The sequence below is a fragment of the Seriola dumerili genome, unplaced genomic scaffold, assembly GCF_002260705.1.
Source record: "Seriola dumerili isolate Sdu_G_001 unplaced genomic scaffold, Sdu_1.0 BDQW01000449.1, whole genome shotgun sequence".
Lineage (NCBI taxonomy): Eukaryota > Metazoa > Chordata > Actinopteri > Carangiformes > Carangidae > Seriola > Seriola dumerili.
In genome coordinates this window covers 5,340,186-5,367,870 of record NW_019174704.1, presented here as the reverse complement: position 1 = coordinate 5,367,870, position 27,685 = coordinate 5,340,186, and the positions used below count along the sequence as shown (strand labels likewise).

The 27,685-nt window shown below is 39.9% G+C and overlaps 4 protein-coding genes across 4 annotated transcripts; 3 read left to right on the top strand and 1 right to left on the bottom strand.

Annotated features, from left to right (window-relative positions):
• Positions 1-1,017: 1,017 nt before the first annotated feature.
• Positions 1,018-9,866, top strand: LOC111234448 (serine/arginine repetitive matrix protein 1-like). The gene is made up of 10 exons (XM_022762547.1): positions 1,018-1,149; positions 2,718-2,779; positions 2,966-3,655; positions 4,008-4,646; positions 7,644-7,759; positions 7,926-8,037; positions 8,146-8,218; positions 8,675-8,746; positions 8,896-9,045; positions 9,294-9,866. Exons 2-9 carry the CDS (start codon positions 2,739-2,741, stop codon positions 9,034-9,036), a joined length of 1,884 nt encoding a protein of 627 aa, XP_022618268.1. The 5' UTR covers positions 1,018-1,149; positions 2,718-2,738; the 3' UTR covers positions 9,037-9,045; positions 9,294-9,866.
• Positions 9,867-12,281: 2,415 nt separating this feature from the next.
• LOC111234546 (SH3 domain-containing kinase-binding protein 1-like) lies at positions 12,282-13,061 on the top strand. Its single transcript, XM_022762693.1, has 4 exons — positions 12,282-12,380; positions 12,467-12,675; positions 12,820-12,883; positions 13,023-13,061. Exons 1-4 carry the CDS (start codon positions 12,282-12,284, stop codon positions 13,059-13,061), a joined length of 411 nt encoding a protein of 136 aa, XP_022618414.1.
• Positions 13,062-13,955: 894 nt separating this feature from the next.
• LOC111234498 (lipase member H-like) lies at positions 13,956-20,301 on the bottom strand. Its single transcript, XM_022762628.1, has 11 exons — positions 20,200-20,301; positions 19,557-19,641; positions 18,044-18,414; positions 17,840-17,948; positions 16,806-16,907; positions 16,580-16,669; positions 16,326-16,493; positions 15,835-15,924; positions 14,772-14,880; positions 14,473-14,646; positions 13,956-14,341 (listed from the first exon to the last, which is right to left on the bottom strand). Exons 2-11 carry the CDS (start codon positions 19,612-19,614, stop codon positions 14,257-14,259), a joined length of 1,356 nt encoding a protein of 451 aa, XP_022618349.1. The 5' UTR covers positions 19,615-19,641; positions 20,200-20,301; the 3' UTR covers positions 13,956-14,256.
• A 1,815-nt stretch (positions 20,302-22,116) lies between these two features.
• Positions 22,117-26,602, top strand: LOC111234454 (choline-phosphate cytidylyltransferase B-like). Its single transcript, XM_022762564.1, has 8 exons — positions 22,117-22,308; positions 23,608-23,716; positions 24,136-24,252; positions 24,481-24,632; positions 24,748-24,826; positions 24,929-25,071; positions 25,176-25,364; positions 26,171-26,602. Exons 1-8 carry the CDS (start codon positions 22,228-22,230, stop codon positions 26,432-26,434), a joined length of 1,134 nt encoding a protein of 377 aa, XP_022618285.1. The 5' UTR covers positions 22,117-22,227; the 3' UTR covers positions 26,435-26,602.
• Positions 26,603-27,685: the final 1,083 nt, after the last annotated feature.

The window sequence follows — 27,685 nt, the reverse complement described above, 5'->3', positions numbered from 1 at the left end:
AAAAGCTCAGGCTACTACATATCCAAATAAGGACATTCTACATAGGACCTCAGCATCAAACCATATATATGTACAGATTCTATTGGGTACCAAACCATAATCATGAACCTACATTGCCTTTCTTTGTAGTAGAGTATAGTATAATACTTCTTTACTTCTCCCCATCCTGAGGCTCATTTTGCCAAAAAAATGCCTATCAGTATCTTCACAGCTATCCTAGTCACAGGCAGGGGACAAAGGAAAAATTCCCCCAAAATTATAACCTGCATAAAGTCAGTGGTAGAAAGTAACTAAGTACATTTACACAAGTACTGTACTTTTGTGCACAATTTTATACTAGAGGAAAGCCTCTGGATTTATTCAGGCACACTTGCACAGAGCCCAGGATTTAATAAAAATGCCTTTATTACATTACTGTAAATGAGTAAAAAATGTTACAAATAATCCAAAAAAGGGGCAACGCCAACCAGTTTCGATTTGCTGAACTTACTGAAACTTGTGACAAAATGTGAACCTGCAGTGTTTTTTCTATATCTTTTTGATTGTTGAGCTATGCTACAGCTGAGCCATACTTCTGCTTCACTACATTCTGGGGCCAAATATTGTACTTTTTACCCTTCTACGTGTAATTTATAGCCTCAGTTACTTTACAGATTCTAATTATTCATATAAAATAAAAAACAAATACATTATTATAATAGATTAAACGACCCAGCTGTAGGCTATATAAAGTGGTTAAAATTGGCCTCACCTTTACCAGCTGATATGTGCATTGATTATAATACAATAATATAATATATGTTATCATGACATGGGCCATTCTGCATTATGGATACTTTTACTTTTGGTACTTTAAGTATAGTTCGATGCCTCTTCTAACACTGCTTTAAAGTATTGTGTTAGCCTACACAAGTCTTGGCCAGGTGTGGCCTACCTGCTAAACTGAGCGGCGAAAGAGAAAAGTGAAACTGTACGTAGGCCTTCCAGCTGTCTGTTTACACATGTAGTTCTCACTCCGGTGCAGTAAGAGGCGCTTCAGCCTGGCTGCCAAACGCTGTGTTGAAAAGCCGAGAAAGGCGCGACGAGGAAGAACAGCTGAACTGTGTCGCATTCGCCCGTAGCTCTTATCGAATCAGCGGTTGGTCTTTGGTAAGTAGTTTGCTGTTTTTTAAATTATTTGCAGATAAAGTTGGCTCTTCGTCATTTATTTAGTTTAACTCGTCGCTAAGATGTTACCACTGACTCACGATGCCATTTGCTGAGAACAGCGTTAGAAACTAGCGAAAAAAACACGCTAGCTAACTTATCTTAGATAAGGCGTCAGCGTGAGCCCGACCTCCATTTTCACTTTTGCGTTGCTAAATATAAACCAAATCGAAACATTACAAGTATTACTTGTTATCAGAATGTTCACTACTCCAGTGTATGGCCTGTGTCCACACAGAGAGACCGTAATGACTTGAGTCCTATTGTTTTTTTTCAACCAACTGCCAATCGCTCATACCAAAAATGGAGGCCGATTAAGGATCAGGACTGAAACCGAAGCAGCGGCCTCCCTAGAAAAGACGCAAGCTAAATATGTTGCTCTCTTACAAACCGTGTTTGGTTATAGCTGTGACTTTATCTCCTGGTTAGATATGCGATGCAAAAAATAACGAGATGGTACAGGTTCTTGTATGTTCATGTGTTTGATAACAACAGGGAAAAAGGGACTTAAACCTTCAAGTTACGCCGACATGTGCAAATGTTTTTGTATATTACATTTAGTTCTTTCCGTGGTGGATTTCAGGCCAACTCAACTCTTCCTATGTTGTCAGTATAATGTATTCAAAGAAAGGTAATTATATATTCCGACATAACGAGTAGAATACGGTTTATGTGAAGTTGCATTTTTGATGTAATAATTACTCAATACTACAGAAACACAATTGTTTGGATGTATGTTGCTACTACAGCAAATGGAAATCAACGTTTGTCCTAAACAGCTTTGAAGACTTAACAATTAATAAACTTTTGAGAGCTGCCAGCTGCAATGCAGTGTCAGCTGTTATTTTTGTCTGAGATACAACTGATTAAATTAAGACTGGGTGAACTTTTATCTATGATTAGTTCATATATTGTTGTGGGTAGGCTTTTAGACCATAAAACTTTAACTGTTAAGGACATATGCACTTTGAACCCTAGCTTTGGAGTTGTTGGAATTTGGTGATTTTGGTTTACTCTCAATTTTTTATTCCGCTTCTAAAATATTATTAATTTAAACTCTACACACCGCAATTTTTTGTTATTATTTTGTTAAGCACTTTAATTTTATTGCATGGCAATTTTATTGTAACAAAGTTTTTTTCAATAGCCTTTTAAATCTGTATTTCGGGAGGTGGGGTTTTGCAGGACTACACAATAGTTTTTGAGATTTATGACTGCATTTTAATATAGTTTTATTATTTTTTAATCAACTACTATCTAACGGACAAGATATAGAAGAGTATATAGAATAAAAGACACTTAACTAAAATTGATGCTGAGTTTGGTTCTTACTCACAAGAACAACACAAGCACACAACTAACACCTGGCCAAGTGACTCACCTTCAGACTGTAAAGTGCTTGTTTTAGCTGTGGAGTTAGGGCAGGTCGAAGATTGTGGTTTGCTTCAGGAATCTAGCATTATATCTGTTTATGGCTGTCAAACTCAGTATGGTTTCTTTTTTGTTCATAGATTATTCAGTCATTTCCAAAGATGGTCCGACCACACTTTGGACCTCCGCGCATAAAGCCCAGGTAATGTCTTTTGACCATGTCAAGTTGCACCCAGATACTTTGGTGTTATGTTTATTGTTAAATCTTTTGTTGTGTGTACTAATAGTGACTTAAGACTGATACTGGCCCTTGTTTTTGAAAAATGATGGTATTAAAAATGGCATGTACTATAATCCCCCAATCTCTGATTTTCTTTTGTCCTATCAGACCATATGGAGATGGTCATGGCATTGGGCCGAGTGAAGGGAATTACAACCCCAACTCCAAAAGTCGAAGAGATGCCCAAGGCTACCCAGTGAAGGCCCCATTTAACTGGAGAGACTCCAGAGGTAGAGGACGACCCCCAGTTGTCAAGAGAGTCCCCCTGATGGGAGAGCAAAGGGAGCCACGTTTTAATCACTGGAGGTCCCCAAATCAGGATTCCTTTCAATCATACCCTCCCAAAATGGAACCACACCACAACCAGAGGAGGCCTTCTCCAGCTAGGCCAAACCGCTCCCCGCATGGCCAGCATCAGTCATCCTCACGCAGTCCTGCACAAGGATCCCCAGGTCAAAGAGGCCCACCTTTCCATGGCCACCCTCCAGGTCACAGGTCACCATCCCCAAGACATTTTCGTAGCCTCCCAGCTGATAGGAGGCCAGGCTCTACACAATCCTACCAGGGGTCTTTTAGAGGCCCCAAAAGGCAGTCAGGTTCTCCCCACCAGGAGCAGCGGAGTCGAGATCCTCGTGGGAATTACAGTCCCAGAGAAAGGCCCTATGAGCACTCAGGTCATGGCATGAAGCGCTGGAATGAGGCTGGACCATTCTCTCATCCACACAATGGAGAACACAGGCCCTCTGGGTCACAGAGGAGCCCCAGAGAGATGCATGGGAGAGGCTCGTGTCCAGAGAGGTACAGGAGGGAAGCAACAATCCCAGCTGGGTAAAATTATTAAAGAGGAGGCCTGAAGCTGGCCGAGTCCTCCCAGTCACAGGGGTCGTAATGATTACCTCTACTCTGCCCCTACCCATAGTTATTAGAGGGTATTAATGGGGGTCTGATGTAAATGTGGTTTCACCTGCCATTGAGAGGAGTGTTACATCTGTAATTACTCTTTGAAAATTTACTTCTCCTACCTGTTTCATTCTGTCATGGCATTATGAAGGGGCTGCATTAAGATAAAAGTTAAAAGTTCCGCCTCCAACTTAACATGGCAATGGATCTATCATTGTAATGATTTCTCTATTGTTTGATGGATATGCAGGTGGTCAGCTGAGCAAGACTCCAGGCGGCAGCGTGGTCCAGTTGAGAGGCAGGGCAGCAGATCGCACAGTAGGGAGAGGGCACAAGATGTCCCTCACCTGCCCCCTTTCAGATCCCCCTCATGGAAAGGAGGTCCATCACAGTCATCATCCTACCACAGGAGCCCTCAGGAGAGGCAAATGGCGGGACCCCGTAAGAGGAGGATGTCAGACATCAGCATGCCCTCCTCAGACCCTGCACTGGAGCATGGCAATCCAAAACACCTCAGGAGAGAGAGACCTCAGCTGCTCAGTATTCCCAGGCCATTTGGTGGTAAACCTTTGTCTCTTAGGGATAAAAGTTACGTAGCTAAGAGCAGACAAATCAGAGCAGAGTCTCTCATGAGGCTCAGAATACCTCCATCGGTGAAACCCAGGCCTCGCCTGGGCGACTCCACCTCACGGGGAAATGTCAGCTCTGTTCTTGCTATCAGGAAGAAACGTTTCCAGTCAAATCCAGTACCTCTGGAAAAGCTGGAATCAAGGAGGGCAAAATCACCACAGTCACCCCCCAGAGAAGAAGGCAATGGCAGCAAGTCTTCAAGAGACTCTGACACAAGCAAAGAACAGGTGGAGTCCCGCCGGTCCTTGAACACACACAGGTACGGTATTTTCCTTCTAGCACTGTTCGCAGGCTTGATGATGATTAGGAGGTCAAGAAAGAATGTCTCAATGTGAAGGGGGTGCCAGCTGTGGAAAATGGAGATTTCGTGATGGGCTAAATGTGCAACACTGATTCAGTTGATGAAAAGCTACAAAAGTTCTCAAATGCCTCCCTGACTGCGTGCGGCCTATGAATCAAAATATCTTCCTCTCAAGTTGGCTGAAGAGAAAGTGCTAAGTTACACAGCATATCAATAAAGCCAACCCGTTTTAATACCTGACAAAATTGTTTAATGCCCTTGATGAGGGGAGTGGAAAAATTAGTTGATCTCTGCTGTTTAAGGATTCCTCAGTTTGTCAGCACTGAGTGTCTTAAAGAAAGAAATGATCTCCAGCATGTTGTGAAGACCCCTTCATCCTTGATAGAAAACAAAAGCAAACTGAAGCTGAAGTTACAACATTTCGTGTAAAGCAGTATATCTGTGTACGCAAAATAAGGACATGACGAAGACTGCATTTAACATGACCTAAACTGAAATTGCCATGCTGTGCCGTTTTAAATTATTCGCTACATGTCAGCTATACATGGACCTTGGGAAAAGAGTTGCATCAAATGGATGTCCAACAGTGAATGGTGATTGTTCAAGGCACTAACTAAAACATGGGACAGCAAAGTTACAAGTCAAGTGGCACGTTTGATCAAGGAGTTTCCAAAAAACAAAACTAGTCTAAAGTGCGACACTTCGTTGTAATCACAACATAATCAAGATGGATGATGGTGATTATTTCTGACAACAGAGAAGATGAAAGCCATAAAACAATGAAGAAGAATTTCACTTGCTGGACCTTACTAGTCGCTATCAGCATTAAGAGAACAACACCCACATGCATTAATTTTCACTCATAAACTGATACTGATAAACTCATGCAAAAATTGAAATTTCTGACTTCATTGTTTATGCATATCAAATAACCAATCATTAAATCCCTTTTCCTAAAGTTCCACAGTGTTTTTAAAATAGTTTTAATAGCATAAAAAAGTTTTTTTTTTTTTTGACTGATAGAGCATGTCAATCACTGAGTAATCACCAATTCATGTGTTACACGGAAGTGGAATTTGGAAGTGGAAATCATTCTTGCTGTGTGCAAAACAAATGAATTTATGCCAGAAGGATCGGCTTGTCTGAATAAGAAACATGGTTGTCCACCAACTGAAGTGTCGAGCCTTGTGGATTGTGCTGCATCAACGAACGAAGAGGAGCCAAACTGCTACTACTAGCACTTCTGTGCATCTTAAATACTGGAGTTGTCTGCTTCTCTGCAGTCATAAGAACTTTACAGAAGCTCTCTTACAGCACCCATACTTTGAGACGTGCGCCAAGTATTAACCATGTCAAAGATGGAGAATCATTTTGAAGCATTTTGATGAAAAACACCATGGGTGGTTAGGTCAACTTATGCAGGAGTCAAACCAGAGAAAATTGAGCTACTAGCTGGCCAGCTCTGTTTTAATCATATCAACAATACCTACAGTGAAATCGGCATTGATGTGTCATTTTTAATTGTTGGAAAAGGATGACCTGAAGTGGCTGAGAAATCAACAGAAGATCAAAGTCAAAAGACGCAAGTGGAGAAACGAAACAGACCTAAGAGATTGGATTTAAAATAGATGAGAACAGGATGAGAGGAGAGGTTGCAACTGGACAGAATTCCAACTTGATACTGTGTGGGGACAGAAGCAAGATCAGCCTGGTCTTTCCAGACTTACCACACCACCTGTTATTCTTATCAGTGTGAAATCATTTGGGCTGGACCCACAGGTCAGCATGTGCTGTGGTCAGTTCCTGTGTCTAATCTGACGTGTGACCTAAATGTAATAATCAGAGGTGTCCATCCTCAGCCTGAGGGAAATCAGAATATTCACTAGCACCTTTACAAGGCTAATGCAGCCAAAGTCCAAGTCCCTAATCCAAACCTGTACATGTCATCCTGAGAAGACATTGCCTAGTGTGATGGAAAAATAAAATGACCTCAAGCAATTCTTGGCACCTTTTCCCGCTGTAACTTAAAACTACTACATGAAGAGGAAAAGAGAGCACTATCCCAGCGCCTTGACATTATTTTTTACTGCAGAACCAATCAGACGATCATCTATGTTAACTTCCTGCCTTTTCCTAAATCATGCCCAGTGCATTTTAAAGAGAAGAGGAGATCGGAAGGAATAGAAGTCTCACTTGAGAGCTCTGCAAAGCCTTTAGAAAGTAGCCTGGACTTGTCTGTGGGCAGACAAACACTGGATCATCTCTTAAAACCACTGTGCAGCTTTGGAAAAGAAGCTGGCATAATCACCTGCCTTCATGTGTTCACTTCAAAACTACAGATGTCTCCCAAGACTCGAATTTCAATTTACTCTCTGATGTGCATGTTGTGAAACCCTTTGGATGATGTAAATCATAGAAGACAACTAAAGGAACGACTAAGAATGACCTGATGATAAAACCCACTGAATGTCAGTCTGACGGTGAAAACAAGGGCATTGCCCTCCTGCGCTTCTGAGAGAGGGATGATAGAAGATTTGGTGACGTGATGTAGACCGATATCTTAAAAGTCCTCTCCAAGAATTGCCCGCTCTAACAATCACTGAGTAAATGAAGACAGCTCAGATTGATTCAGGGTACAAAAATAGGAGTAAAGGAGCATGGACATTCCATGGTTTTTGTAAGTACCCATGTGTGATGCGTGGCTTTATGATCATTTATGTGCCTGCAAAACAATGCTGTTCCTTACTGGTTTAAATTGCATTTCTTCTAAGAGCTGACAGGTTGATTTTTAAAAAAAATTTTTTGTACTTGTCTGTTTCTTTAAACACTGCAATAACGTGAATGACATGATGTTAATGTATCCAGGTCACATTTAAGACACTGACATAAGTCTGACATGATGCTGGGGTAGGAATGCTGATGTCCCTAACACCACCTCTGTGGTACTCTCCGCAGATCTTCTCCCATAGAGAAGCGTGACCTTGTTGTTTTATCCCATTGGCCACCCAGGCCAAGTTCATCATCTAAAGACGGCTCACCTCCAAAAGATCGCAGCCCAAAGTCAAAGGCTGGTAAGTAAATTAGTTTTGTAATTTTGTCTATTAATAACAAAAGGCCGGTGCAATTGTTTTTGTTTTGGTATCTCAGTTCGCATGCTTTTCTTGCTCTTTAGGTTTAAAGTTTTTAATTAATTTTTTTAAAGCTTCAGTTAAGGGTTTATCTCCCTATTTTGTTTAGAACGCAGTTCAGATGAAGATGCTGCATCGAACAGCCGCTTCTCAAAGACAAATGATTCCAGATCATCATTTGAAGACCGAAAACGGGGACATATGGATAAGAGGATGTTCAGGTTCATTTTTTAGAATTATCCCATAGTTTGAAACAAGGTTCTCGTTCATTAGGAAGTCCAGTGTTTATCACATGTTAAATACAAGCTTTTTTTTCTTTTTTTTTGCAGGCCATTTAATGTGATGCAGGACAGCCACAGATCTGGGAGGCCCTTCAGGAGACCAGGACCAGGACCCATGCAGGTGAGTGAAACATTTTCAAACAAATTGGTAGGTCGCAATTTTGAAATGTTTCGTGTTGTTCAAATGTTTCGTAAAAGCTAGTATAATAGACAAAGTAAACCAATCAATAGAGGTTTGCATCTAAAACATTTTTAGTATTAGTCTGAATTAGTCTAATATTTTGAAATTCAGCCTATAGGGGCACGGAGATGAACACCCACTTATTGTGAACAGGTTTTTCAGCCGTCTTGATGTGTATTGGCCTCTAAAATTGCAGCCTTACAGTTACAGTTAAACTCTGTACTGTGGCCAAATACTAAAGTTTGTTAGCTGGTCATTTCAGCAGTGTGATTACTGGACAATAATGTGACTATACATTTACATCTGCGGGGTATTGGTTTGATTTGAAATGTGTGAGGAATAAATAAGGATAATTGCTTATTGTATGTATTCAGCTTTCACTGTTGTGTTTTACAGAGACCAAAGTTCACAGGCGGTCCAAGGAAGACGGGTCCTGAACTGTCTGGACATGTAAGAAGACCACTCATGGTATGCATACCCTCTTCAGAGATCACTTACTTCCTCTGGGAAATGTTAAATGTTTTTCTAATAACTAATTGGTAAATGTCTTGTTTTTTTTGTTTGTTTTTTTGTGTTTTTTATGTTCTTTTGTTGTTTTTTTTTTTTTTTTTTTAAAGGAGAGCTTAGTGCCACGTCCTTTCCCAAATCAGAGGCCAGTGTTCAGAAAAAGTCACAGTATCATGTCTAAATACCGCAACATGAGAGTGATGCGTCAGCGTGTGCCGTACAACCGAGGACCTAACCAACAACGCTGGTGAAAATCTGCGGTAAGAAATCATGATATGCGGCTGTGAAGTGGCAGCATGGCAATTTCAACTGACCATGTACCATTAATAGTGTCTTCTTTAAATAGTGTGGTCCATCCTCAGGCCATAATGAGGTCTATTTACTACATAGAATGAGGCAGCTGTGTTACTAATCCCTAAAGAAATCTTGATTCATCATGAAAAAGCAATCTGCACGTATCAGGTTCTTCAAGAAATGTCGTATTCACTGGAGATTTGTTTTATCACAGCACAGGTTCCACATCCTGCAGATGCGACACTGGAAAACGTGGAAAAATCTCAAGATATTTCTGCTGGGTGGACTGCACAAACCCATCTCTCACTACAATCCCTACCTGCCTGTATATTATGGAAATGTTGTTGCTTACATTTGTTTTCTGGTACAAGTGTTTCAGTTGCAGCTTTGAAGTACTGCAGTACTTTGTTTTAGACTTTGTAACATATGCCATTTTATTATTATACTGCCAGCTGTTTTCTGGTGTATTTTGATCTGGGAATTGCTGCTTGTGATCTTGGCAGTCTTTATTTTACTTCAGTAGTCACAGCATTATTTGTTTGTTTGTTTACCAGCAACAATCAGTTTCAGGTTTGTTAAGTCCAAGAAATGTTTACTTTAATAACATCTCCCTTTTCTTGTGTGGATAGACTTATCTCATGAGATGTCCTATTTGAGTAATCATTGGTGTTTTGATTAGAAACCATGTCTTGTCCACAGACACTTACCTACTACTTGTAAAAGTTGTATAATCATATGTTTAGTTTATTGTTTGAGACTTGAAGTAAAATGGATTTAACAAGCTCTATTTGAGGGTTGTCTTTGTTTGATTGAAGAATCAAGTCATCAGTAGTGCTATATTTTTAACATGCACTTCCAATCCAGTTTCCATTTGCCAACCATGATGATAAAATATTCAAAGTCTTTGCTACGAACAGTATAACTCTGGACATACATGAATGTCAACTGCAGCTTTACTGATTGGCAGAAGCATACAACCTGCGAGGCAGCAAAACTAGTTTATGTCCTCAAATTTTAAATATGGCAGTCATTTCCATTCAGTTTTTTTGTAAGCTTTACTACCTAAAGGCAATCTGACTTCACAGTCTGAATAAATCTTTCTTGATTTACTGGATAAACTACCCTTCAATATAATTAAATGAGAACTGATTTCCCTGTACTCCATCAGTTTGGTATTGCATGTCCTTTGAGTTGGGGTACTCAGAAAAGAGATTGGAGTGTGTTAAAAACAAAAACGTGATAAAAACTGAAGCGGCAGAAGCCAAGATATCCTGACTTTTAATCCCTCTTATCCTAAGTATCTCCAAATTCTCTGGGTCCTGTACTTCCCCTAATACACTGCAATAATGTATTTTATTAGACCCCTCCTACCTGCTAAAAGCCAATTTCTTTCAAACCCCGCATCTCCTGTTTGTAAAGCAGACTTTCTGTTCAAATTGGAAGTCCTGAGCCCCAGCTAAGATCACCCTGATGACATGCTGGAACACATGAACTGATTAGAGAGCCGCTACTGCTTTCACATGGTGAGCTATAACGCCTGTGATGACAAAACTGGACTGTGTATAAAATTGGTGGAGTGTCCCTTTCAGTGCTGTTTAGGAAACCCTTGGTAAAGCCAATCAAAACAGCTTCTGAGCTTTCAGATGAATCATCACCCTTTCTGTTTTCTTTTCTTCTGCCCAGTTCAAACATCAGTTCTTGTGTAACCGCACTCCAGTTTGTCCCTTGAAACACTTCTCTCGCCCTTCAGTCTGCGGCGCCCTTCCCTCTGCCCCTGTGATATTTGTGAGAAGAGAAGAGCTCCACTCTGTCCTGAGCTAAACTTAGCCCTGACAGTACCACTCCTCATCACAACATACTCCGCAGACCACACTGGGTTACAATGGATGGTGTCCAGTTACCGCAGATGCTGCTGTATCTCACCGGTGACACTGACAAAACAAGGTGAGTGAATGCACCAGATCCTTGACTGTAACTGACAATAATCTGGTAATTGGTTTAGTATGTTTACTAATGACCTTTCTGTGCATCGGTTCCAGCATGTGTTGCACATTTGTTCACTGCTGCGGCATGAGAGAAAACAGCTGCCTCTATTGTTACACCCACATTTAGTTTGATTAAGAAGTATCTCACTTTACAAACTGAAGTTGCTGAATTATTTTGCACAGGTAATAGTTAAAGAATTACCTGTTTTTCAGTACATTTCAATTTCTTAAAGGTGTAGCATGAGGTTGTTCTGAGCTGACTGTTGATTTCTGCTCCACTGACTTGCTCCAATCTGTCATTTGTAGATGTAGACTTAAAGACTCTGCAGGTTTTTCTGTCTTTCACTCTCTACACTTGTATTCCTCTCTGTCACGATGGGCAGCTATAGCTCAGTCCTCATTCCTGGTAAGCCTTGCAACTATTGCTGTTATATGTGTTGCAAAGTCATTTGAAATACTACCATGCATGTTTAAAAAAAATAAAAGGATGAATGTTAATGCAGGCTCTGGAATCATAAAAATGGAACAAGACGTAGGTTTATCACAGTGAAAATGGCCTATGTTCTCTGTAGTGATAGGTTTAAATCAGTTCTGGGTTCTGAGCGGTGTGTTTTAACATTCACTCTCCGTTTCTCTCAAAGACACAGAGGACTTTGACTCAATTGTGTCAGTCGCGGAGAAGCTGAATGAGCAGGCAGCTCATGCTGCAGATGAGAGGTTACAGTCAGAGCTTCAGACTCTGGGAAGTATACATTTTTAATATTAGTCATCTGGAAGTGAAACCATTCCACTGTTACTTCATCCAGTGAATTACTACTACACTATAACACTACTATAGCTTGGCTCACATATAGAAATAGTGTGTGGTGTGGTCTATTTATGTCCCATCTGTCCTTGGGATAAATTTAACTTTTCTGAGCTGCCTCATGCACAAACAGCCACGTACTGCAGCCAAAGATATCTACTGTGACTCCTTACTTAAAACAAGGTTGAAAGGTACTCGCCCTGTATTGAACATGAGCTTTAACTTCGGAATTTTAATTGGAGCTCCATCACTATAATCCTTTGTTACTAACCTAACAGCCATTTTGAACATTTTCTTTGGGGGCACCAAAAGTTGATTTGTTTTCATACTTTCAAAGGGGCGAGGTGCACTTTAAATGTATTTTAATTATCAGATGTCTCAAACTAGACTTCACTTACAGGTAACACTCATGATGGAGGAGGAAAGAAAAGAAAACCAGAGGGAACAGCTGGATACTTCAACACTTCAAGGGAACTCACAGGAGATGAGTCAAAATGAGTCTGCCCTGCCAGTCAGTGTAAAAGAAAAAATTCAGGCTCTATGCACTTTAAAATTTTGTTGTGTCGTCAGCCTTTAATGCTGGGTTATCCTCCATAGGCACCAGTACCCAAAAGTGAGCCCACGCACTCCTTCTCCTCTCTGTTACCAAAGGCTCTCTCAGCTGTACTACATCCAACCCCAGGCCTCAAATCCGACTCCCAGCCGAGCAGAAACCCAGCGAAACACGCTTCGACGAACCTGGAGCAACTGCAGACAGAGCTGAGAGACCTGAGGGATCAGTTTGAACAGATGAAGAGTCAGCACAAGTATGGCTTTTTTTTTACTCTAATCTCTGGTCAGATTTTGGTTTACTTGCCCAGCCTCACACTGGATGACACATGACCCCCCGCCCCCCCACTGCATCACTGTCTCTGCTGTCTGTGCTAATTTGACAATATTTTTTGTTGCAGCAAAGAGATTAAACTGCTGATGAATGAGCTAGATGAGGAGAAAAGGATTCGCTTGACTTTACAGGTGTGACATAAAGAAATAAAGCACAATAGAATTTCTGTAAAGTATTTTTTTCAACTGTACAGAACCATTTTGAGCCAGGAATATTAGATATTATTAATATCTAGAAAATACACTCATGGTGTGTTTTGTTTTCTTGTAGATGGAGATTCAACGTATGAAGAAGCACATGTCTAAATGAGTGGACTCATCCTGATTTGACAAAAAAGGTCCCATTGTACACTTATCTGAGTCATCCTTGCTCCTTTTTGAAGAAAAATTATCTTATTTTTTTAGAAAAACATTTTTCTTAGGTGGTAATTTCATTCACTTTTTTGTTGGACTGCTGAAAGGCCAAGAGGAGTGAATGTTTTTGCTGAGTCGTTGCAGTAAGTGTAAAGATGAGGCACAGTGGGAGCAGACCCGAGATGTGAAAGAAAAACTGCCTCTTGATCCAGTGTCACATCAAGAGGAATATCTGCTGGCCGTCCTCTCCGGAAATGAGCAGTTACACATTCAACTGTCTTGAGGTTTTCCATGAAGAAGAAAAACACTCTTCTGTTTCCCTGTTGGAACCCTGATTTTGAGTGACAGCTGGGTGCAGGCCTGAATATTGTGTTGAAGATCATCACTGTTAAATTGGTTTTCAATCATTTTTCCTTTATCCGGCCTTGCAGGACACATGGCACAGTGACAGGCAGAGAGGAGGATGGGAAACGACAGCTAGCAGTTAGTCTGCAGAGCTGAGGGCTGAGCTATCATTTGCTTATTATGATGTGATGTAGAGGCACAAACATGAAGCTTCTTTCATATTTTTAGGTGAATATATTTTTCAACCAGTGTAATAGTTTGACTTTTTATTGTATAAACAGTTGACCAAGCTGTCAGTTAATTTATTGGTTGCTGATGTGTGGGAGCATTATGATGTCATTAAAGATGCTGGAGCCATTGCTGACTTTTTAAACTGTATTTATTTTTATCAATAATTAAGGATGAATTTACAAATAAATACATAGCTACTATTGACATTGTATATATACGTATATATATATATATATATATATATATATATATATAGATAAATTGATATTGATAACCTGTCATCATAAATCATTTGAGATTCATTTTCTAATTTTCACTGCGAGCGAAATGCAAGCACACAGATATTTTCTCTTAAAAACACATACACATCATATACAGCGGTACATCACATTTCACTTTCAGAAACACAAACGTTCACATTGTGTTAGCAAATATTTGGCTGCCAGGTCGCAGCTTATTGATGCTACTTTTTCAGTCTTTATTGTTTTCCTGTGCGTTCCTGGAGGGACGGACGAGTCAGCCGGACCTCAGCCAGAGCGAGCAGTGAACTTTGGGACACGGGGTCTCACTTTGCCTCAGAAGTTGGATTCTTCACATGGAATGGGCCTGAAGGTGACCTCCCGCTTCTCCTCAAGAACGATGTCATATCGACACAGAGGCCTGTAAGGGACAAAATCCATATTACTGTGAATCTACAGCTGGAAGAAGTAGTGAGGGATTATTTAGAGAGTGAGAATGGCTGTGACATTATGGGTCAAATAGGTCCAATTTTTCTCAAAGATGTTTCTCACCTCTCCTTACGCTCCAGATGTGTGAGACGGATTCGGAGAACACGGAGTTTATATTTAGGCTTGAATACATTCCCATTGGAGAATTTGAGAGACACCTTGTGCACTGACGGGATGTCTTTGTCGAACTGGGCGAACAACCTGGTCTCTGTGTACTTCTGGAACTTTAAGGATTTACTAAAGTGAAAAAAAACCAAAACACACACACACACATTACTGAGAGAGAGCAGCAACAGAGGGAACAAAGAGAGATCAATGTGGAATACTGGTACTTTGAACAGATATTATGATAAAATACTTACTGGTCAATGGTTGCTACTGCTTCTGTTCCTTTATAATGAAGTTTAACAGTAATGTAACCCCAGCGAATATCCTTATTCCATATCATCACATCCACCCTGTAGCCTGACACTAAGAAAAGACATTAACATTTTTATTTAACATTTTATTTGATATGAAATGATACTTCCTCTTAGAACTGATACTCTCATGAAAGTAGAATTTACTAAAGAACAGACCATTCATGACCCTTTTCGCCTCAAATCATCCTCATGATTGAAATGCAGTCAGATGAAAGTGGAATTAAGTATTTCATTTTAGTCTTTAATTTTATGGTCTTCATTCACATGTGACTACAGGGGGGTTGTTTTCAGAGTCATCCATCCTTTTCTTCGTACTGCTCATGAAGGTGCAGCTTCATATAACGATTCTCTGCCATCAATGCGGGACAAATCTGTATTCAGTGAAAACACTCTCCACAATTCATCCAAACACAGCATGACGCAGCCATCAAATGAGTAGTTAATCCGAAAAATTCACTGCAGTTTTTTTGAAGACATGATGCACTAGGGTACATGTCAAAACTGCAAACCTGATGCACTGATCCTCAGAAGATCGGAAGCTTAGTTAAAAGTTTAGTTTTTAAAACCAAAAAAAAAAAAAAATAGTTGATTTGGATCATGATTTTCTCTGAACTGCTGGATAAAGGAAAGGATGGATGACTGTGGACATGATACCAAGTGTACATGAATGGCAGGTATAACATGGGACGAAGACAAATGTTGACATTTCGTACGATATAAGTGCTCCATATGATGTGAGACAGTCATGGGACGTCCTTCAAATTGGTTTTGAGAACATAATTTGTGAGGCTGTTTTCAGTGTTTAATATCTTCAAATAGAAGGAGAAATGTGCCTTGTGTTGGATTTTTATTTGTGTTTCCCTATAAAGCCCTTGAAAAGTCCTATTTTTCTACAGCCTTTTACAGGCTGGAGGCATGTTTTACATTTTTTTGGATTATTTCAAAAAAATTCTGATATTCCTATTATTGCTTCAACAGTGATCATTAGTGTTCTGTTACTTACTGCAGAATGGAGACTTGGTAGTCGTTGTGAAGTAAGTTTTTGTGTGGCCCAGCTTCAGCAGGATGTCTTTCCACATTGTGATGTCATAGCCTGCATTTGAGTAAAAACAGCTGCGTCAGGTATACAGGAACAAACTGTAACCTCTGGAGAAATACAGGATTCCATTCAAAATACATACATATTGACAGACAATACAAAGCCAATATCAATAAATATCAGTACCTTATGGATTCTGTCAATATCTAAAATGCCTCATAATCCATTTACTTCCTGATACACCATATCACCATATTGACTGTTTCTATTAACAGTAGGTCATATGTTATTCAATAGTGTGTTCATGTTATTTATGATTAAAACCTACTGTATATCTACCTTGCAAATGAAAGGGTTTGTTTTCAGTTATTGTCCATCAACATAAGACATCATTTTGAAGAGTAAAAAACTGAAACGACAACACTTTATTTCTAATAGATGACAAGAGTACCAACCAAAGACAGGACATCCAGCAGCACCAAACCGGTCACAGTTCAAGCAGTTACCATCCAGAAATTCACTGTAGGACGAGCAGGGGAAGGCCCTGCTGGCACATGTCTGATTCAAAGATTCAAGGTAGAGCAACACTGACCTCTGGTGGTCGCATTTAAAATAAGATCCTCCTGTACAGGGGTAAAATAGACAGAGGAACGTTATCATATGGTTAATATCCTTATAATTCAAGAGTCTTGATTTTGAAAGACCTCACCAGAAAAGATGGTCTTTGGGCAGCCGGGCTGGTCTGTTCCTCCATTTGCATAGAAATCGATGTGACCCAGAGGTTCTCTGAAGCCCAGGGCTGTAAACACAGTTAGCACATGAAAAAAAATGTGATAACACATATACAGTAAATCAACTGTATGATGTGTAATAAAACCTTATCTAACATTTAAAGCAATTCTAAATATACAAAACAGAACATCAGCTCAACTAACCATCTATGTCTGTGTGCAGGACATCCACAAATTGGGCGTCTTTGGAGTCCAGTCGATCCTCTGGAGCAGTGCCAGTGAACTGAGGCCCAGCAGGATCCAGAGCTGCAAACATCACATCAGTAGACATCAGTAGAAGTATTAGTAGAGTAGATAGCTGATGGGTACTAGAAACAGCGGGCTTGGGTAGACTAAAATTTTGACCTTACTGTAAAAGCTTTGGTTATCACTTTAAGATCCTGCACTGCTTCTATCCCTTTTCCTTTTTATCACTGCTGCTCTGCACACACGTTTCTTGACCCATCTGACAAACCAGTGAAGCTCTTTTCCAAACATCTTTTATTATTTTTCTCACACAGAAGCATTCTGATACCGTCCCATCTAGTTTCTGTTTTATATGACTGAACACTTTCCTGTTACAGAGGCGCTCCAGACGTCTTTCCTTCCCTGTCCTTTCCTGTTATTTCCTTTCCTTTCCCTTCCTTCCTGTTCCTTTCTATATTTGATTGGCACTGCAGGGACTGTGGGGAGAATTTTCTGCCTTCACCTTACAATCTCTCCCTAGGGATTTCAGATGGAATCAGTGAAACTGTGCTGACTTTTTTGTGCTGACTCTTGCCCAGACAGCCAAAAAAAAAAAAAAAGAAAGAACTGTGATATATTGCTTCAACTCCACGACCCCACCATGACCAAATCCTTTTTGATACATCTAACAAACTCGGCAAGGACTTGTCTCTCTGTATTATTAGTTACTGTTATCCAATCTAAGAATTATAGCTCATTCAAGTGTCACAGTTATAATGTAATGTCCTTGGTAAGCAATTCAGCTCAGTGCCAAAACTGTAAAACATAAGTGTCCAAAGATTGTATGAGTGATCAAATTGTATGAGAGGAATAAGTCAAGAGGAAATTTCTTTTACACATCTAAGTGTAAATGTACAATTCTCTACAAATGTCTCCACAAAACCAGATTTTATAATTCTGAATCAGATAGTGAAAGTGATCTGAATTTATGTGCCACCATGCGCCACTCTTACCTGTAATTCTTCCTATTGCCCCATTCAAGTTAGCGCCTACAAAACCTGATATATGAGCCCCGAGACTGACTCCAATCAAGTGGATGGAGCTCAGAGAGGCACCATGTTCCTGAAAAGATCAGGCATTAGTCTTTGTTACACACAACAGTCTGTGATATTTCAGAGACGGTGATGGCCACAGAGAGGGTCAGATACATCTCATACCTGCATCCTTTTAATGAAAGCAGTGAGGTTGGCGGCTGCCTTGTGTGTGTTCTCCACTGCCTTAAAGTAATTCACATTGGCAGCTCCGTGGTTCCAGTCCACCACTATGACATTAACGTCTTTCCTGTACAGCAGCAGCTCCGTGATGTTGCCCACCCACACCGGTGGAGATCCGGTGGGCCGATACCCATGAATGGCGAAGGTGGTAGGTCTGGACAGTTTGAACTGGGGATGGGCAGACAGGTTGGTGTGGGACAGGAGGGTACCACAGGTGCCATTTTCCCTGGTGTACAGCAGCAACCTTATGCTGATGCTGGTACCAATGAACGCATGACCGAAATTTAGATCTGTAAACTCGTCACATGTCTGAACTGGTGAAGGTGAGAAAAAACAGGGAGCAGAAAGAAAGAGAGAGTGAGAGAGTGAGAGAGAGAGAGAGAGAGAGAGAGAGAGAGAGAGAGAGGTGTTTAAAAAAGAATAGATTAGACACAACTGTTTTGATCTTATAAGCTTTGCTCAGTGTTGCATAACCTTTAAATATTTAATAGTACATCATCAAGTTCTCGCCCTTATCCATGACATAATTTCCACATGACTCAGGTTAGAAGTACTCAATGCAATTCTAGAGTGAAACTGTTTTCAAACACAGCTTCGCCCACTAGAAAGAAACATGGCATGAACCATTTTCCCTGGAAAAGCAGACAGCTACAGGAAAGACTGAGATCCATGAGTGGATCTGACTGTCGTGGTTTGTTGACCAGTGGAACAGCAAAATGCAGACACTTTACATCAAGTAAACCATTGACACATACGGCCAAAGAGCCTTAGAAAAACAGAGGATGTGGTTATAACAAACCAAAGTGCACCCACGCCACTTGTTACACCCAATTACTATGTGTCTGGAGGTGTAGCGAAGACATGGCCGTGCGTAAGTAATGACTAAATACAGTCTATAAAAACCCAACCAAAAATAGCGACGTCAAGAAGAATTATGAAGTGTGTTGCTTCATTCAGTAGCATTAAACAATATGATAATTCAGTTTTTCTCAACGTTATTCACCAAACTCCAAATTAATTTAGCCAAACAACCGATGATAATTAAGTCAATCAAAAAAACAGACGGATACTCATCTCAGTTTCTGCTGAGCAAGTGAAGTGTGTTTACAACAAGATATTTTTTTATCTGAACTGGTAGTGATGACCAGATTGATAGTTTTCTTGCTCTCCGTGACTGTCACACAGTAAATCACATTGCATAGTGCATGGTGCATACATATCGGCCGAGTTTAGATCTATACAGTGCCACTGGTTTTTGCAAACCACAGGGAAGGTCAATAGCTTACGCATTTTTCCTTAGGAAATTTCAGTTCCTCAAATATTACTTGACACACAGCTGTTATACACTTGCTGACAAAAGTGACTGTGTGCATGGGTGTGTGTGTGGGTGTGTATATGTGTGCGAGCGTTTATGTATGTACATTTACATTTCAGAGAGTCATGTTTTGAGCCTTACCTTTGCATATTTGAGCAGCTATCAGCAGGAGCGGTGTCAGATATTGCCACAAGAACATGCTTTACACCAGCAGTGCACAAATGATCTAAAGACACAGTTATCTCAGTCAGACCATTGCTGTAAAAACATTATTTGGCCCATAATGTAATTAACTGCAAATCACATGTAAACAAACGTAACAAAAAACGCAGCAACATTTCAAGGTGAACACTGCTCTGCCCTTTTAAATGTTTGTCTGACACTTTCTTTTTTCCCAACAGGCTGTTTTATATTCTCAGCCGACCTCACAGGACTGAAGCAAAGAAAAGAGGTTAGTTACTTTCCACCTTCCTTCCAATGTAATAAAACTATGGTCATAAAGTTGACTATAAATAAATATAGAGTAAGCTATTTCCAATTCACTGAAAAGCTGTTTTTTTTTCTGGTTCCACCCATTATTATTAATCTCAGCTAATGACACTGTGATTATAAGTGAAACTGAAATCTGTAGAAAATCATAGTCTGACTTGCTCAGACATGCTGATCTATCTGTGACTGTCTTTTGCTACACTACACGTCTCATGTTTACGAAGTGGACAGTATCTTCCTCAGATTTACTCTGCACAAATTTGCCAACAATGAGAGAGTATTATCAGAGTCTTACCTTGGCTGTAGGATGATATTTCCTGGCCGGTCTGTCAAAGGTCCAGAATATCACAGGTTTGTCACTCGGTTTGTCACTGTGTTTGTCACTCCACATATTTGGGCAGCGTTCAGAGATCAGGAAGTGAGAGGAAGAACAGCAAAGCAATACTCCCACCCTGCATTCTCTTGCAAGGATAGCCACACCCCTTGCTCCAGGTCATTGTGTTCACAGGTGAAATATTCCTGTGAAGTCACTCTTGGTTCCTGTGTCCTCAAACCGGTTAAGCGACTGTTTCCTATGTTTCCATTAAACTTGACTTGAATCTGTAAAAAATAACTTGGTCTATGTTTATTGAGAGCATTCTTTTATATGTGGGAGAAATAAGAATGAAAGTGAAACATTTTAGGGGTATTTCACTTTTGCAAAAATGGACACCCACGTCCCTCAAATTCCCCCAAAATTCAGCCTGGCTCTACTCACTTGGAGTCGGTCAAAACGCCACCGACATTTCCAAGAAGTTGCACAATCCTAACCTCAGTATTTCACTCCCTAATTAATGTTTATTTTGCCTTGACTTTTTAGGCACTTGTAATAACTTTTAGCTTCCTACCACAAGCTTCTCTTTACTTTAAATTCATGTACATCTGGAGTACATGTGGATAACAGTGTGTCAACATACATGTAAATATCTTAGTGTACATATCATATGTTTTATAATAACTGTACTTTCAAATTTGCATTCAAATAAAATTTTTTACAAATCAAGTGTGTATTGAGGGTGTCTCTTGTGCTACTTGTGAATGTTACTTTTGGGTTGGATCATACCACCTATTTTTCTCTACCTGACTACCAGCTTTCACCAACTTGAAATAGATTTGACTGATGTTTAAAGTAACATAAGTAACTAAAAATAGGATTGAAAAAATACAGATGAAGATGAGGTAAAGATAAAACAGATAAAACAGATAAACTTCAAACGTCATTGGTCGTTTATCTTTGCAAATGTTTTTGGGGGTTCTGCAAATGTGCATGATCACACATCTCATTTCTGTAAGAAACTGAACTAATCATGACCCATAACCATTACAAAAACATCTATGACAATGTATCAGAAATGTCTCCTATCAATGTAAAACACCTACAATAGACTCAACAGCCACGTGCGGCTGTATTTAGGCACAGCAGCGCTTGAAATGCTGAGTTCAGCATACTAAGGGACTGTACAAAAATTATTTGTGGGGGAGGGATTGTCAGAAAGGGAGGATTGTTAATGTTTTTTTTGCTGAAGGGAGGGTAGTTTGGCTTTTTTGGGAAAGCAGGGGATGGTCTTTTAACTTTTTCTCATCTCAGATTTATATATATAGATATTTTATTTCAGTCTTCCTTTTTGAGATTTATTTAATTAGTGTGATTTACTTATTAGGGCTTTTATTTTTTCTGGGTCTAATACAAATATCAACATAATCACAGCAAAAAAGGTGTTATTGATTTTAAGATGTACCCAAACTATATTCACAACAGAAATGACATAATATGGAGCATAGCACTGTGGGTAATGTGTGACAGCTTTGTGAAATGTTGGTACATATTGTCTTTCTGTGTTTGGTTCCAAAGGCTGCCAATGTAAAAGCCTTCGGCCCTTCAAGTTGATCTTATTCGGCTTCCCTCAACATACACTGTTACACTATCAGTTAACTTTTGTTGTTCTGTATATACAGGATACAAGGAACTGTGACAAATGTTTCAAAATATGAACATTTTTCACTTTCACTTATAACTGCTGTCAGTGATAGCAGATCAAGAAAAGGAAAGTCCTCACAAGCCCAGTATTGATGACTAGTGCAGTATACACCTCTGAATGCCTCCACCAGAGTGGCCTGAACTTTGCCCGCTACATTCTCGCGTCATCAGGATCAGGCAGTGCCGATGGGATGTATACTTAAAATCACTGACAGGCTTAGAAATCGTCCGTGTTAAACCAGCTGAGAGGAGTGGCAGGTGGCTGCAGTGGTGTGGTTAATAGACAAGGCAGCAGAACAATTCAGGATGGCTGGAAGGAGACGGGGCCGAGGCAGCAACGTCCAACAACAACAGGCCCCACAGAGCCAAAGAGGAGGCCCTCGCAGGGTAAGTCCTGTTCTGTAAATATGAAACATGGTCACCTTCTTTATTCTTACACTTCAAATGATAATCATATGGGGTCTCAGAGTCCCATAAAGGAGGTTCTGGCTGTCTTGTTTTTGTACATTATGTAAAGACTGTGAATCATCATATCAGTGGGACTCATATTGTATTTTTATGTGACAGGCTTTGAATATTACAGCGGTAAACGTTTCCTCTGTGGTTATTTGACTTGTGCCTGGGAGTGGAGAGTTAACTGATTAGCTGAGTGCAAAGATGTAGGAATGACTCATAGCAATACAATGATGATTATTCCCAAGTGATATTAAGCACTTGTTTGGAATGATTAAAAATGATAGCTATTAACTAATTCTATTGTAATCAGTTTTGCATTGCTTTAAATGTATCAACAGAGTGTGAATAATAAAGTGTAAAATTTAACTGCATAGTCTGCACATAAACATCTAACATTTGTGTCTTGATTGTGGAAACATAACATACAACTCCTGCATGTATACTGACTTCTTGATGGTGTAAAGTAGGAAATCAGTGGCTAACTATAAGGACTAAGAGAGAAATATAAAGAAGCATTGAAGCATGTTGCTTAGCAGCATTCATACTGAGCATTTCAAAACAAATTTTAAGCCGTTAAACTGAATAACCATATAGTTTAACACAAGAAACACTAGACGTTTGAGCAGAATCAAAGTTCAAAGTATATGTTACAACACATCAGATAAAGCTGCGTATACTATATGTATCTACACACGACACAAAGTCCATGACATATCAGGATGCTCATTACTGAGTGCTGAGATTTATCAAGTTGTCCTAAGATATTATCAAAGCTTATCTTGTTTTGATAATACAATTTATTTACGATGTCAAGTCTAGAGAGGAGTCCCAACCTGCAAAATTTACAATACCTTATGTTTTATTAAAATAAACCTAGAACAGTACTGTTTATATTCCATTAGTTTAATCCTAAATTCTGCAATAACTCTGTTGCTGTATATCGTCTCCCTGCACTATTTTGTTTTTGAATGCTAGTATGCTTCCCAGTAGCACCCTTTTCCGCACACAATCCAAATACATGCAGTTCAGGTAAACTGGAAACTTTACAATTGCCCTTAAGTGTGAATGCAAGTATGAATACGCTTGTTTGTATATAATGGCAGCTTATTTAGTCTGTACTTTTAGTCTGCACCTAATGTATACTGAAACCCTGAACAGGATGGAAGTGGTTCAGACGGACGATGAACTAAATTGGAAATTTTTTTTTCCTTCCTCTGTGTTCTCTGTCAGTCTGTTCAGGCTCTGCGGGAGCCGGCTGCTTTTGCCAAGTCTACAGGTTGTGAATCAGAGACCCCCCATGAAAAGTTGACCATTGCCCAAGCACGGAGAGGCACACCAGGTCACACCTCCCAATAGTTTCTCTCTGCATTGCTAATGAATTTCATGTATAGTAACTGAGAGTGTCTTTGGGTCTTTTCCCTGCTAATGACAGCAAGGAATACAGGGAAGCCAAGAGAGTCACTAACTTGAGATCATTCAGTATGTTGGTATCAGCTGACATCAGCTGTAAGAGGTGACGTCAGTATCAGTGTGATATTGTTTTACTGCTAGTTATTAGCCAGATTGTAAGGTTGTTATTATTATGATCCTCTTCAGAAATGTGTCACGCCATATGACTGACAAATTAGCAACGAAAGAAAAGTATTAAGATCTTTATTGGCTGATCAGATATCAGTATCTGCTTTAAAATGGCATATCAGTAAATCCCTATAAATTACATTGGAGTTAGGACATGGTTTCATATTTCTTATCTTGCAGCTCATCGTCCGGTGCGAGTCTACGCTGATGGGATCTTTGATCTTTTCCATTCGGGGCATGCTCGAGCTCTGATGCAGGCCAAAAATGTGTTCCCCAACACTTACCTGATAGTAGGAGGTAAGGTAGAAATGTCACTCCCCCTCTTAACACATTGCAGTAAAAACACCTTGTGTTTACATGATATGGGCCATTGTCACCCAGAGCTGCATTAGCATGATAAAATGGCCTTTAAAGGCCAGTATCTTTGGGTCTTTGGGCTAAATCTTCCATTTTAATTTCAGTTTCATTCAGTTTAAAGTCTTGGATTTGAGGTAAGACATCACATGTAAGTTCCTGTTTCCCTAGTCTGCAGTGATGAACTCACCCACAAGTTTAAGGGCTACACGGTGATGACTGAGGATGAACGCTACGAAGCCCTGAGGCACTGCCGTTACGTTGATGAGGTGGTGCGGGACGCTCCCTGGACCCTTACCGCAGAGTTCCTCAAGAAACACAAGGTCATAGGTCACGCAGTCACTGGACACACAGCTTCTTAACATGTCATACAGTGACAACAACTGAGTTATCTGGTGTGCAGATATCAGTCTGAACACTGTCATGTTGCACTCACAGATTGACTTTGTGGCCCATGATGATATCCCTTACACCTCTGCTGGATCAGAGGATGTTTACAAACACATAAAGGAAGCAGGTAAAGATACATATAACCCATTATGATGAATTCTACTTTTGTTATTTTTCATATCACTTGAATGAATTACATGTGCTTTAAATATTTGTGTACTCATGTCAGGAATGTTTGTGGCAACTCAGAGGACAGAGGGCATCTCCACATCTGATCTGATCACTCGCATCGTCCGAGACTACGATGTCTATGTTCGACGCAACTTGCAAAGAGGATACACAGCCCGAGAACTAAATGTTGGATTCATTAACGTAAGAGAAATCATATTTACTAAACTGAAGAAATTTTTTAAAACAAAATATAGAAATAATAGCACATGTACTGATGGTCATCTGCTGTGTCTTTTTTCTGACAGGAGAATAAGTACAGGATCCAGAACCAGGTGGACAAAATGAAAGAGACGGTCCGTACGGTGGAGGAGAAGTCCAAACACTTTGTCTACAGAGTGGAGGAGAAGAGCCAGGACCTCATCCACAAGTGGGAAGAGAAGTCACGAGAATTCATTGGCAACTTCCTGGAGCTTTTTGGACCTGACGGAGCCTGGGCACGTTTACTTTTACATTAATCCAGAGGGCGCACTAACTGAAGGGAAAAATCCCTCATAGACCATAATAGATAAAGAACCTTTCATTTCTAGGTTGAGTTCGTTGTTTGGTGGTGTTTCTTGGTAAATCTTGATGAAATATTTAACTTTCTTGAAGTCTTGCCAGGGAACCAGTGTAGAAATAGCTCCTCACATGACTTCCCGGGAAACCACTAATTGTTGTTTTTATACAGATTAAACAAACATGATATAATATTAATTAGTGAGCTTTAGAGGGTCTGGTTACTATATTTTGTTCTGTCAGAGAAAGCCTGCTGTCTCCCCCTGTTCCCAGTCTTTAAGCTAAACCTCAGACAATAATCACTCCTGAAAATCAGCACATCTTACAACTGTACAAGGATAGTAGTATCTCTGATGGTATCTCAGTTTGTTGATAAATATCCAATGATTTGCTTAAAAATCCTAGAAAAAAGACGTGTCCTGTAACTTCAGATCATGTATAGATGTTTTCATCGTCAAAATTACTCAAGTGATTGTTGTCCCTTCATCCATGGTTTCATTGCAACCGGGAAGTTTGTCTAAGGCACCAAAACCTAAACACAATAAGATTCTGAGCCCTTGTCAAGGCAGTGACAAAAGGCCCTGTGGTTAATGTGGGAAATGACACAAGTATCAATAAATACGTGTGGTTGGGTGAAAGCGAGTGCAATAAACACATCACAGAACATTTCATCACAAAATGATTCACTGCCCCACCGCAACAAAACAACACAGTAAACCTTTCTTCTGTCTCTGTCCTTGTTTAGCATGTGATTCAGGAGCGGAGTGGCCGTATGCTCCAGGCCCTGTCGCCCTACTCTTCACCCCGTGGCTCCCCAAGCAGCAGTCCCACCAGACGACGCTCAGTTTCTCCAGACTCCTCCCCTGCCTCTGCCTCCCCCTCTGCCTCCCCTCCCTCCTCTCCCTCCTCTCTCTCCCCTCCTTCCTCTCCATCCTCCCCCTCTACACCGAAAAAGGGCGCACGCTCCTCTCTCAAAGCTGCCTCCTCATACAGCAGACACGCACAATGAGCTCCTCATACTTGGGTCATCTTTATTAGTCTTAATCTGGTACCTAATATGTCTAAGGAGGAAATTAATAAAATGAACAAATAGAAAGGAAGTACTTTGATTTATTACTGGTTTATTCAAGTACAAGTGCAATACATTATCATGTACATAATGCTTCTTCACTGAAAAGAAAAGGACTAGCGCATTAAATTTTGCTTTGATGTGATTTGTCTTCTGTTATTTGTGAATCTTATATGTCTAGTGGCTAACTGCATAAGACATACTCACCCTTAAAGGACCTTATACTGTAGGACTTGGTAACTGAGTGTTAATGAGTACAGAGTGTGTTTTTTAGACTAGTGATAATCAACTGAAATCTCCCTGCCATTTTATGCCCTACATGGACATTATTCTTCCCCTAAGATTTAAAAAGGCTGAATCATCTCTGTAATCTAAGACACTTTTATGGAGAAAGACCAAATGGGTGCTTACACAGTTGTATGAAATCTTTAGTTTGGAAGCAATAAATCCCTAAAGTTCCTCAGAGCAAACAGCTAGAAAGTCTGAATCACAAAACCCATTAAAACAGCTGGAGTTCTTAAGCTGCTCTATCAATATTTTTTTAATATTAAAATGGATCCAGTGGCTATATGTAATTTGAAAGAGATCATTTTTACAAGGTGCTATGTATATAGGGAGATAATAAAAATGAATTTGATGGTGCAAGGGTTATGTCTTTAATGTTTCCCAAGTACCCAGTTCCCATTAAATATCAGGGTGGAGATTGGGGCCATCTCGTCATCAGATCCTAACTAGTGGGAGAGAGTCATAAGAATATATATAGATACTGATACAGTACAGACACCATGCCCTTTTTCTGTTGTAAAAGGGAAACAACTCATAATGACTGGATAGGGGATTGTGTCATGGAATACCATGGGCTTTCTAAAGTGGCCTGATCTGTAAATGGAAAAAAAAGGAGGAGGGTAAATGTAGAAAGCATTTTGGATTTCCTGGAAAGTGTATAGGCCTTTGTCATCACTCAAGAAGTAGGCTATGTATTGCTATTGCTCCACAAGGTAGGAGAAACAGGTCTACCTCTAATCAACAGACCTTAGTTAGTGAATACAAGGATCAGCAAATTGAGTTGTTATGAACCTTCAGTGTTCTTAATCTTAATATAAAAAGTTTTGAAAGGATAGTATATGTATAGTATGATGTATAATATAGGCTGTGGTTAAAGAAATTCAGTTGAGAATATTTATGCAGTCA